Source organism: Schistocerca americana, chromosome X, assembly GCF_021461395.2.
Source record: "Schistocerca americana isolate TAMUIC-IGC-003095 chromosome X, iqSchAmer2.1, whole genome shotgun sequence".
Lineage (NCBI taxonomy): Eukaryota > Metazoa > Arthropoda > Insecta > Orthoptera > Acrididae > Schistocerca > Schistocerca americana.
The window spans coordinates 255,514,138-255,527,126 of NC_060130.1; the positions used below are offsets into that span (position 1 = coordinate 255,514,138).

The following is a 12,989-nucleotide window of genomic DNA, read 5'->3' on the forward strand; positions in this document are numbered from 1 at the left end:
AATTGAAGGCACCCTGACAGCTGTGAACTACATGAATATTATTGTGGCCCAGCACATTCCTTTATTCTTGTTGCCTTCCCTGAGAATGATGGCATCTTCCAGCAGGGTAACTGTCTGTGTCACAAGGCCAGACTCTTGCTACAGTGTTTTGAGGAGCATGTTGATGTTTTGGCCATCAAATTTGCCTGAACACATCTGGGATGCTATCAGGTGTCAGCTCAACGTACACAAACCATAAGCCTGAAATTTACAAAATGTGTGTAGATATCTGATGCCACATACATTCAGAGATTCCATGCCATGTGTGATCACTGGTGTATTGCTTTCCTGAAGTGCACAAACACACCGTAAAGCAAGTGGCTATAATGTTTTGACTCGTCATTGTGGATAACTACTGTCATGTGGAAATGCAAATGCCAGAAAGTACACATCAGCCTACTGTGTTGTTTTTGTAGCCAAGAGGCAAAAACATTTGACTAATGCACAGATACACTTTAAGTAGTGGTTCAGTAATCTGTCTGCTATTCAGCATCTTACTTGTTATTCATAAGCAAATGAAGGCCAAGCACATGTGGTAAGCTCAAAAACTCTTTTTACTGCCCTATGAATCAAATCAACACAAGCACTCCAATTAACATTGAAGACAGACTCTTTCATGATGAGTCTCAGCACTCATAACACTGATTTTAGTGAGATATTGTTTGATACAAGTCTTAATTTTGAGTGGGTCCAATTTGCATTATATCACTATTGCGGTTGCACATTTATGGTTCTGTTGTCTCCTTCTTTGTGAATTCTGGATTTTGTTATAGGCCTACATATCTGAAGTCATTCATCACCAAACAAAGTTAATTGTCTGTACTTTTGAAAACCTATGATCAAAGACTGTGAACTGGATAGTTTCAACTTTCTCAGAATCACTGTCAACTGTTGACAACAAATCATAGGTAGTCAATTAATCAGCTTTATCCAGTATCCCCAAAAGAAGCTTTCAGTGTCATCAACTCCTAGTTTTGTTCAATTGGTTATGATGAAATCAGTAGTAAAATAATTAAATATTGTTTAGTTCAACTTAGTAATATATTGAGTTACTCGTGTAATGAATCTTTTTGTGGTGAAACTTTCCCAGACAGACTTAAATGTGCTGTTATCAAGCAGTTTTACAAGAAAGGAGGCAACATGTTAATGATGAATTACAGTCCCATCTCATTACTGTTAGTATTTTCAAAAATGCTCAAGATAGTAATGCACCAGTGGTCACCCATTTGGAGCGAGTAAGGATTAGTTATCTAGAGATTTTCTTTTTGAACTCACTTCTGTGCTCTGAGTTTCCTGCTGCTGAGTCCACTCCCACCTCGTCCACCATTTTAGCACATGATGCGTGGTTCCCACAGGGAGGTTGCTGAAATGAACTTATACCTTGGCAGAGCTTAGGTCACAAACCTCGACCAATAGGAAAATGGGAGGAGATCATGTGAGGCATAAGGAGATCATGTGAGGCATCAGATTTTATGAGAGGAATGTAGGTTCCAGAATTGGCTTTCTCTCTGCCAGCTTACTCCGATCTGAGAATATGCATCTTTTCCTTGTTCCACTATAACCTAGTTAGAATGTTCCCTCCAAGACAATGGCTGGCTGACCACATTCCCTAGGTGCTAGAGCACTGCATCCACATGGCAGAACCATGTCAGCAGTGCTCGCTGTCCATCACTTGCTTTGCACACGTTGGCATGCGGCCAGCAGTTTCAGCAGTTTGTATCAAGTGGCTTGGAAAAAAAAGGTACATTCATTTAATAGATGACAAAGAATTGGACCAATAAATGTCATTGGATTTCAAATTTATCTATTATTCATAAGACTTTTTATTCGCAGATGACAAATAAATGTTTTTATTTGTGTAAGTGAATAATGTTTCGAATAATATTTGTTATTCACAAATAATTAATAATATTTTTTATCACAAATAATTAATAATATTTTTATCTATATTCATTATACATCATTAAAATAAATTTTGCCCAACTCTGATGGTAAGCAAAGTGCATGACGCATGCGCACACTGGAGATTCTCAGCCTATGTGCGAGTGAATGCATGCGCGTGCCTTCCGCTTGAAGAAAGCATATATCTTGCAAATTAAGTCTCACCTCCTTATGTGGAATGTATCACTTACTACGAACATCGGTGATGACAGCTTGCAACAAATGGAACAAAAATTCACTATATTATTCGCTACGATAGCATTTCATGCTCACATTAGCTACGGCATTCACAGCAGAGTGATCAGAACACTACTGAACACTTGTTGGCCATCAGAGAATGCATAATGTAAGTGCGCAGAACAAGCCTAAACTCGACCACTCCAACTATACGCATGGCAGCATCGGTAAACTTTGGCAGCTTCCACAAAGTGTACTCGCTCTCTCTGTCGTGCACCGTAGCCGTGTGAACACCACGTAGATTTGGCACATGCTTGCAGTGCTCTATAAGTGTGCCCATTGTTCAAATGTGTGTGAAATCTTATGGGACTTAACTGCTAAGGTCATGAGTCCCTAAGCTTACACACTACTTAACCTAAATTATCCTAAAGACAAACACACACACCCATGTCCGAGGGAGGACTCGAACCTCCGCCGGGACCAGCCGCACATTCCATGACTGAAGCGCCTTAGACCGCTTGGCTAATCCCGCGTGGCTGCCCATTGTTACCCGTATCATGTATTACATGGTCTGTAGCTTGCCAGTGTGCCTCTTCTTATTTAAAAATACCCCCTTTGTTGCCCACTCCTAATGCTGACTCCTCAGGCACCTGAATGATGATGTATAATAAACTTTATACATATTTAGTACAGAAAAACATACTTATTACCAAACAAATTATTTCAAAAAGAACTGTCAACTGACATATTGACAGATGATATACTGTAATCAGTAAATCAGAAATTACTACCATTGGGAATATTTTGTGACTTGGCTGAGACTTGCGTGTGTGAACCGTAATATTGTAATGCGAAAGTTAAAATATTACAGAATAATAAGCACAACAGGTTCATGGTTTTTATGTTATCTGAATGACAGAAAGCAATATTTGTCAGTTCCATGTCAGGCGCATAACAATGGGCACTTGGAGTTTAGAGAAATCAGATGTGGTGTTCCTTAAGGTTCTATTTTGGGTCTTCTGCCATTTCAACAAGCAAAATTTATACCTTTTGCACACAATACAAGCATAAGAATAAAAAATAGTACCAGTCTCTTTATAGAAAAGGCAATTAATGAATTATTCAGGAACATCATCAGATACTTTCAAGACAAATTAATTATCATTGAATTTTGACAAGATTAGTACATAAAGTTCAAGAGTCTCACAGAACTCTGGAAGCTGTAAAGGTAGGTTTCCAAATACAAGAAGTAGAAAGTGTTACGTTTTTGGGACAACTGGTAGATCACAAACTCAATTGTTGTGTGAATCTCCTTTGTTCAGCTATGTTTGTGGTACACATGATCACTGCTATAGGAGATTTAAAACTGAAGCAGCTAGTTTATTCTCCTTATTTCCATTAACTAACAAGTTATAGAATCATTTTCTTGGACAATTCAAGCTACAGGTATTATATTTTCAAAAAACAGAAGTGTATTGTAAGAATTATATGTGGTGTTAACTCAGAAACATCCTGCTGAGACTGGTTATTTGGACAACTATTTCACAATTCATATATTCATTTATGTCCTTTGTTATTATCATTATTTCTCTTTCCTTAAATATTAGAAAGAATTGTGAATATGACATTAGCACCAAAAAGAACCTCTACAAAGACTTCAAGATCTTAATTTAAGTACAGGTACACATGTATTCGATAACCAACCAGAACACATTAAATGTCATGTAGATAAGATAGTGTAATTTAAGACTGAATTAATGAACTTTCTTTTGGGCATTTCCTTTCACTCCATTGAAGAGTGTCTTCACAGAAACTCTTAAATTTAATAACTTAATATTTTAGTTTAATACAGCGTGTACATAAAGTCTGGGAACACTTTCAATTATTTACTGCACAAGAACTTAACATTGTACAGGTGTCATACATATTGCTTTTAGAAGAGAAACTCTGATTATTTTTATTTTTTTTTTTTTAAATATTACAAACATTCAATATGCGAACCATTAGTGACCCGGCAGACGTTAATATGGTAATCGAATTCTTGCCATACCTGTCCCAGCATGGCATCATCGACTGTGACAGTCACTTCCGGTATTCTCTCCCGTAGCTCTGCTACATCACATGGTAGAGGCGGTACATACACCAGATCTTTAATGTGGCCCCACAGAAAAAAGTCACACGGAATGAGACCTGGTGATCAGGGAGGCCATTTCATGAAACAGCACCTGAACTCGCCATGTTTCTGACTATAATCTGTTCATCATAAGAATGAACCTGATGTAAACAAACACAAATGCAATGATTGGTCAGAAGCTGTGATACACAAACATTGGTATTGTTACGCTCTTGGAAGTAGGTCCTACTTATGTGTTATATATCTTATTACTAAGTTACGTTAAATGAAACTTACAGATATTGAAATGTATTAACAGTCATCAACGTTTTTCTTAATCACGCTTTAGCTATGTAGTTTTTATTTAAAAAATCATGTACAGTCACAGCATCTGCAACGTTGTGCTCTGATTGTTGTACTGTTAATGCGCAGCATGAAAATGGCTGAGGCTGCTATCTGTTCCGTAGTGAAACATGCGCATGGAACACAGTTAAAAAGTGTTGAGAAATAGGCTCTTCTTAATGTTTTTCATAAATTTACAGAGATAATTGGCTTTGAAGTTTTTGCAGTGGTGTATATACTGATACTGCAGTTGATGAACATATCCACATTAAACGTTCAGTGCAGTCGGAAGTGGAAAGAAATGTGAACTAAATGCGGTTATTCGTGCATCGGTTCAAATCTCCCCACTATATTTTTTTTCCTCGTTCAGTTTGAAATACCTACATCTTGTAATTATAAAACTCATCATTTTTTTATGAATAATGTACATCTTCTTGTTTCTAATAAACATGAAAAACAATCATTTTCACAGCATCGAGCACATCACACAAATGCTGCATTTTTGCATTTCCTATTGTACCATTACAATATGAACCCGACAGAACTGATCTGGAGCCAAGCTGTGGGATTGGGCCGGAGAAGTAACAAGACTGTTAAGCTGCCAAACATGCTGGAACTAACACACGCAGCTTTTTCACACCTCACTGCCGAATTCTGGTGGGATATAGAGCGGCTTATCATAAATGAAGAAGAGAAAATGCTGTGCCTGGTTGGCCTCGTGGATTCTGTTGTTGATAGGCTCTTTATCAACATAGCAGGTGACACTTCCAGAACTCAAATGTATTTCTTGGATTCTGATAAGGAAGGAGCTAAGAGATTACCAGATGACTGACCGTAAGTAATACCTTCAGTGGTTTCAATATGGTGAAATCCTTCAGTACTCTCTTACGTTACACACAGCTTATGTAGAAAAAATTACCCTGTGGTTAAGTCAGGTATTTTCATCATCCTTGTTTATAATTACAATAGTACGTTAGCTAAAAACAATAATGTGTAGTGGTTTTCGTCTAGTTGTCTAAGGAGCGTATTGTGGGGGATATGCAGTGTATTATTTCATTCTGCTTAAAAATTAAATGACATCCAGTGCTGTATTGCTCCTCTGCTCGTCTCTTTCTATGTATGCACTACAGTGGGCCACATCACTGCAGGCTATCTGTACCAGCTTACAGGCCAGTGCTGTCCAAGTTAAATGCACTGGTAAAGCTGTTGTCCTGTATTATTGCTAAGTCGATGTGCCCGTAACCCACAGCAAAAAACGTACCCTTATTATTGTACTTGACAGTACTTGAGACGGCTTGGCTTTAATCCCATGTGAAATGGAAATCCAATGAGGTTCCAGCAAATGCCTAAGAATACATAGTGCAATGTTCACATCAGGTTTATTCTTATAATGAATGGATTATAGCACTGACTATTAGCAAGTTAACAATCTATGCTGTGGCGGTAGATATGTATGATATCTGTACAGTGTTTGGTTCTTGTGCAATAAATAATTGAAAATGTTCCTGGACTTTATGTGCACCCTGTATATAATTAGAATTAGTGCTGTAATACAGTAATGTAACATTATTTCACTGTTTTGCACTTAAATTAAATGTATATCTTTGACTTCTTTCCACATCCCAGAGAGCACTCTCCATGAAATACAACTCATTTAATGTAATGTAACTGAAAACTAAACTATTTCAATGTATGACATAATCATAATGTATTACAGACTCTACGAATACAGCTAAATCTTCTTCGTGCATACCTGTTTACATGCAGGGAGCCTGTCATTGAAGATCTTCAGAAACATGTTTGGCCAAGAGAATATTTATATGAACATGTTCATCTCTACGCCGTTTCGGTAAGTGTCTTAGTTAACTTTATGTTGTATAAAATTCTCATGTCCTATCATGTCCTAGGTATGTCAAGGCAAAGTCAGAACTGAAATCTCAGATCACTTGTGTTGTTGTATATAACTTCTGTATATATATATATTGGGCTTTTAGTGATTGGGGCTGAATGAGGTAGTTTACCATTACAATACTGGATGTACCACCTACAGGAATATTAAAGAGGCTGTTAGAGAAAAGAGAAAACCAGTAATAAGAAAAGAAGTGGAAGCTGAAAATTGGAAGGAATATATAGAGAGGCTGTACAACAGGAACGAAGGGAATATTATAGACAGTGAAGAGGAAGTAGATGAAGGTGAGATGGGAGATGTGATACTGTGAACAGAAGTTGGTAGAGCGCTGACAAACCTAACCCAAAACAAGGTCCCTGGAGTAGATGGAAGTTCCCTCAGAACTGCTGACATCCTTGGAAGAACTAGCCATGACTAAACTATTATACCTGGTGTGCAAGATATATGAAACAGGTGAAATACCCTCAGAATTCAAGAAGAATGTAATAATTCCAGTTTCAAAGATATCAGATGCTGGCAGGTGTGAATATTACAGGACTATCACTTTAATAAGTCATGGTTGCAAAATACTGACACAAGTTATTTACAGCAGAATGGAAGAAGTGGTAGAAGCTGACCTCAAGGAAGATCAGTTTGTGTTCCAGAGAAATGTTGGAACATGTGAGGCAATACTGACCCTAAGACTTATCTTAGAAGACAAGTTAAGGAGAGCCAAACCTACATTTATAGCATTTGTAGATTTGGAAAAACATTTTGACAATGTTAGCCAGAATACACCCTTTAAATTTCTGAAGGTAGCAGGAGTAAAATATAGGAAACGAAAGTATATTTACAACTCATAAAGAAACTGGAAGGCAGTTGTAAGAGTCAAAGGACATGAAAGGGAAGCAGTGGTTGAGAAAGGAGTTTTTCAGTCTTTACATTGAGCAAGCTGTAAAGAAGAGCAAGGAGAAATTTGGGAAGGGCTTTAAAGGGAGAAGAAATAAAAACTTTGTGTTTTGTCAATGACATCATTGTAATTCTGAATTCTGTCGGAGAAAGCAAAGGACTTGGAAGTGCTGTTGAATTGAATGGACCGTGTCTTGAAAGGAGGATATAAGATGAACATTTAAAAAAAAGAGGTAATGAAATGTAGTTGAGCTGATGGAATAAGGTTAGGAAACAAGGCACTGAAAGAAGTAGATAAATTTTGTTGTTTTGATGCTTTCCCTTGGATTCTGTGGTGCGGCCCACAAAGAGAGCATCACTTGCAACGCCACCTGTTTGGTAGCACACAGAGAGCAGGCCGTGACAAGATATACAAGTTCACCATAAATGCCAGGCCAAAACACAGCTTGGTACGTGAGAACCTCGAATGTCCCTGTTGTAGGAGCTGAAGTACATTCTGCCATAGGGTGGTTGGGATCACAACTCTAGGCAACAGCCTCTTTGTAGCTAAGAGAACAACACCACCAAACACTGGAAGGCAGTGATGGAGTGCAAAATAGTTATGCAAAGGATCAGAAGCCTTTCCTGGAATCATGTCCAGCCAACCATTCTGAATATGAACAATATGACTCAAAACCAAGTCAGCAATGACAGCGTTCCCTTGCGCTGTATGTTGCACCTCAACATCTAAGTGAAAACAAAGGAGTTCATCCTGATGAAAAGTAGGATCAGGCCCTATCAGAAGCCAGGACTGTTCATCCTCAGAGGCATATTGCATGGTAGGCCGAAAAGTTTCATAGTTTTAGTGAGACAAAGCAGAGTGAGTGAACAACAAAACTGAGGACTTGTGGTCAGTAATGAGGTGAAATTTTTTGAGGATATAGACTAAAGCAAGTGCTTCCTTTCCAGCTTGGGAGTAGCGCTACTGAGTGGAGCTGAGCATTTTTGATGCATAAGCTATCAGATGTTCGGAAACATCCTTACCCCGATGTGCGAGAACAGCCCCAAGGCCATACTGAGAAGTGTCTGTTGCCAAAATGAGGTGGTGGCCAGGATGGAAAGTAGCCAAATAAGGATCAAAATGTAATTTAGATTTCAAAAGTGTGGACGCACACTCGCAGGCCAGCATACGCTGAAAAGAAAAGTTCTGGTGGAGCAGCTCATGGAGGGAATCAGCAGATACTGCCATACCTAGAATAAATTTGTGATAGTAAGCAATTTTATCTAAAAATGCATGAAGTTCTTTGACATTTGTAGGGCAAGGCAGAGTTGTGACCGCAACAACATGATGACATAAATCCCGAGAAACCTCGAATCCAAAGTACACTATGGATGGCTGAAAAAAGTGTGACTTGGCCAAGTTGCATTTCAACCTTGCAGTATGTAAGACTGTGAACAAGGTGCTTAAGTTACGTGAATGCTCTCCTGTGGAAGGAACCGTCAGTATGGTGTGATTGAGATAGTCGATACAGCCTGGAACAGACATCGACAGTAGTTACAAAAAACGCCGAAAAATCGCTGGGGCACTAGGCATATCAAACAGGAGGCACTGACATTGGTACAACCCAAAGGGCATGTTAATCACAAAGAGCCATTTAGTATCCCCAACCAATGCAACCTGTAAATAGGCTTCAGTTAAATCAGTTTTGAAGGAGAACTGGCCCCCAGTGAGTTTAGCCAATCATGTGGACGGGGCAAAGAGTAGGTGTCAATGATAGATTGAGAATTAACTGAAACTTTAAAGTCGCCTCAGAGCCAAAGCTGACCAGTCAGGTTTGTACCAATTCCTTTAAAGCTAATAAATTTCAGATTGTTGATTGTGGAAGTCTATCGTGTGGCCTTCCAAAAACTGAAATAGCATTTATGGCACTTGTCTCATCAGGCTCTTGCCTTTGCCTTGTCTTTTTCAAAAAATCAAAAATGAATATTGTCAATACACAGAATTGTAAGGCAGAACCATCAGATGGATATAATATAAGGGTTTGAGTATGAGTCAGTCATATCACAGAACTTAAGAACAGTTCTTTCTAAGAAAAGAAATGAGATATGATTTGAGTGATTGTAAATGATAGATGTGTCAAGTTCGTGGAAAAAAAAGGCTCAGAAGCAATGCAATGTGCCTCAGGTTGTAGCTGGATTTCATCATAAGTTTCCAGGGCATACAAAAGATAAGAATTTTTTAAAGATAGTGTGATTTTATCAATGTGTTTACCTCATAAACATTGTACATAGAAGTGTTATTCATTGTATTATAAAAGTCTGTGCCAAAATTAGGGGCTGAGGGGTGCCTGTTCTTCTTTTCCTACTGAGCCAATTGATTCACACAACACTTCTCTTGTATGTAATAGAACCTAACTGTGGTTAACAGAGAGAGAAAAATGAAACTTAAAAAATAAGAGTCATCTTCTGTTCATTCTCTCAGCATTCCTCAAAGGATCATTCCAAAATTTGACTGTGTGTGCACTGACACTTTACAGCAAGGAGGGTTGTGTGCCTGGGAAGCTGCATGTGAAATTACCATGTTCCACAGCAGTATCACTTGAAAATTCGACCACTATTCTGAGAGAGAAAACATTGAAGATTTTCCTAATATTCATCACCACAGTCAACAAAACCAGATGATTTATATATTTATTTATTTATCAGCTATTAGATGTAATTAATTGACGTGTAAAGTGAGGCATCTTTTGATATGAGCATTATATCTTCCATAAATGAATATTTCGATTACTGGAACTTTGACATAAATGAAAAGAAAGAAAGAAGTTTAACAGAAAAATTGTACAATGTTCATCAAGAACAGGAATAGGCCCAGTACTCTTCCCTGTGGTTTCCCTATTTGATCTTCTTTGTGCCTGAGAATTATTTCTTACTACTTACATCTAATATTTCTACTTTCAGGCAACTGTCTGTCAAATAATATGTAGTCAGTTTGTGCGCATTACCTCAAACCCATAAAACTGTACACTTTCTATATGTATCTCATGATTTGTTTATAAATGCCATAACAGTCTCTGAACACAAGTACTTGTTTATTCAATTACCGGCTTTGATCATTTTGATGGTCTTCAGTTTGATCTAAATACATAAATGTGCATATGTTATTTAAAAAAGTGCATAATCGTAGGCTATCAATGGTAAGAAGCAGTGTCATAATATATATAGACTGGAAAGTTGGCAATATATATCTGTCTCCATGAAGTTGACAGTGAAAGCAATTAAAGTAGTACATTGTCATGTGGATTAAAATCGTGACAAAATAATAACCACATATGTCCCGTAATATTAGATCATCACTTTCACACTGTGCTTGTAACACCGGTGCAGACAGATGAGAGGTTGTGGCCTCGAGGTGTTGTAGGCTGAATACAGTTGTATTGTAGCCTGAATACAGTTTGCAGTGGTGTAATACCAAGTTGGAAATGTAATGTCTGCATACAACTGCACTGCTAGACTGAATACATAAAATGCAATTAACAGCTGGAGATATAATATGAGACAATGGGGAAATAATATGAGCCAACGGGGAAATATTAGTTTAACTTCTGAAGGTTAGGTACAAATAAATGATTGCCTGTATGCAGTACATTTAAGTTAATAGTCAGCAACTTGTCAAACGATAAAAAAGTCGTGGACATTGCAGGTGTACCAAAAGCAAATCTGAGGAACCATTAGTGGCAAGGGGCCAAGAGATAATGAAAATAGACAGACTGAGGAATAAAATTAATAAAAGCTCCAAGGCTAAACAAAAGTATGATAATGAACTAAAAATTATAATCGATAGTGTCTAGAAGTAGTCTGTAGCATGTACAATCCACAAATAAGTGAATTGAAAGCAGCATATCAAAATATGTATTGTACGTATTACAGACTACTTCTAGGTATTATCTGTTGTAATTTTAACAATAGTTCATCATCATACTTTTGTTTAACCTTGGACCTTTTATTAATTTTATTCCTCAGTCTAATCGTTTTCATTATCTCTTGGCCCTGTGCTGCCAGGGGTTACTCAGATTTGTTTTTGGTATGTCTGCTGTACTCATGACATTTTTATCATTTGTCTTAACTGTACTGCACATGGCACATACATTTATTTACAGCAACCCCTCACAAGTGACAATGCCACTTACGGCTACATATTTCAATTGCTTCATCTGTCAACTTCATGGAGGCAGGTATGTTTTACCAACGTTCCAATCTTTGTGTATTACGACACTGCTGATTATGGTTGATAGCCTACCAATAAGCACAGTTTTTATAACATATTTATATTTCTGTATTTAGATTAATCTGAAGATTATAAAAACAATCAAAACCAGTAACTGAATAAGCAAATTCTTGTACTCAGTGACTGTCGTGTCATTTACAAACATTTCACAGCGTTAGAACGCTGTCAGCTTTACAGTGACTATGTCACTCCTCATTGATATCTCAAGATTAACTAAATCAAAAGCTTTTGACAGCTCACGAAATATCCCAGTTGTTGATTTTTCCATGTCGAATGCCTCTATAACATTGTCAACAAGTTTTTGATTATGATCAGTACCTGTCAATTACGGTTTGTAGGTACCGTGAGAAGAATGAAAATTAACTCCATACTGCCTTTTGGGGGACATCTGGAAGGACTTTATTGATGTGAACAGTAGGTAACCTCCTCCATATGATCAAATTGGCCTCTAAACGCCCTTTATGAACAAACCCCTCCACTCTAGTCTATGAAGGAGGTTGGCAACAAAATATCTTGAATGGAACTTCGATCAAAAGTGTTGGTTTCTCTTCACCAACAAGTGCAGATGGTAATAACAGAAGTGTATGGTTGTGGCTAGATACCAATTCACAATACCCGTGGGTCATCAGGGACTTGAGTCAAGGTCAATATTATGTCAGATGCCTTTCACTGCCATCAAGGCTAATTTGCAGTGTCAGAAAAGAATCCTCCAATCCAGGTACGGCTCCTGGTTTCCATACTAGGGAAGGCTGTGACATTTATAAGTTGCAATTAATCGAGCAACATCAGAAAATGATCACCGATTCAGGTGTAATTTGTAGTTTCCATACAAGGGAGGGCTGTAACATTTATCAATTGGATCTAATCTAGACCTTGGGGTATGCTACTGATGAGTCCATCATCAACACCAAGATTTCAAGGGGCAGATGGGGGGCAATATCACTTTGTAGCTAAAATTTTGTATTCTGTATCTTGGTTCTATTTCATAATCAACTACGAAATAAAACAAAGATTTTTTTAGTCAGGCGTACTTTTACATATTTTGATAATATTATATACTGGCAAAAAAGTGTTTCTCTCAATTTGGCTGTTTGCGTTCTAAAACATTTTCTGCTTTTCAGGATCTCTTTCAAATTCCATCAGGTTCTCTTGCACAATTACTGCAGCGTGTTGTTTCATTTGGGCGACAGCATGTTTTAAACTGCTGGCTTTGCAGTCAGAAAGGATTCATCTGTGAAGTCTGCAATAATCCCAAAGTAATATACCCATTTGATGTGGACTCAACATATCAGGCAAGTAGTTATATTAGTTAT

General features: G+C 37.7%; 1 protein-coding gene across 2 annotated transcripts in view; it reads left to right on the forward strand.

Annotated features, from left to right (window-relative positions):
* Positions 1-12,989, forward strand: part of LOC124555716 (run domain Beclin-1-interacting and cysteine-rich domain-containing protein) — a 170,947-nt gene that overhangs the window by 114,621 nt on the left and 43,337 nt on the right. Inside the window, exons 6-7 of one of the 2 annotated variants that reach the window (XM_047129723.1) lie at positions 6,330-6,461; positions 12,798-12,968. In XM_047129723.1, the coding sequence (XP_046985679.1) occupies positions 6,330-6,461; positions 12,798-12,968 (303 nt within the window). Of the gene's footprint in view, positions 1-5,154; positions 5,420-6,329; positions 6,462-12,797; positions 12,969-12,989 lie in introns of those variants that run through there. The other variant, XM_047129724.1, reaches the window with a different exon arrangement.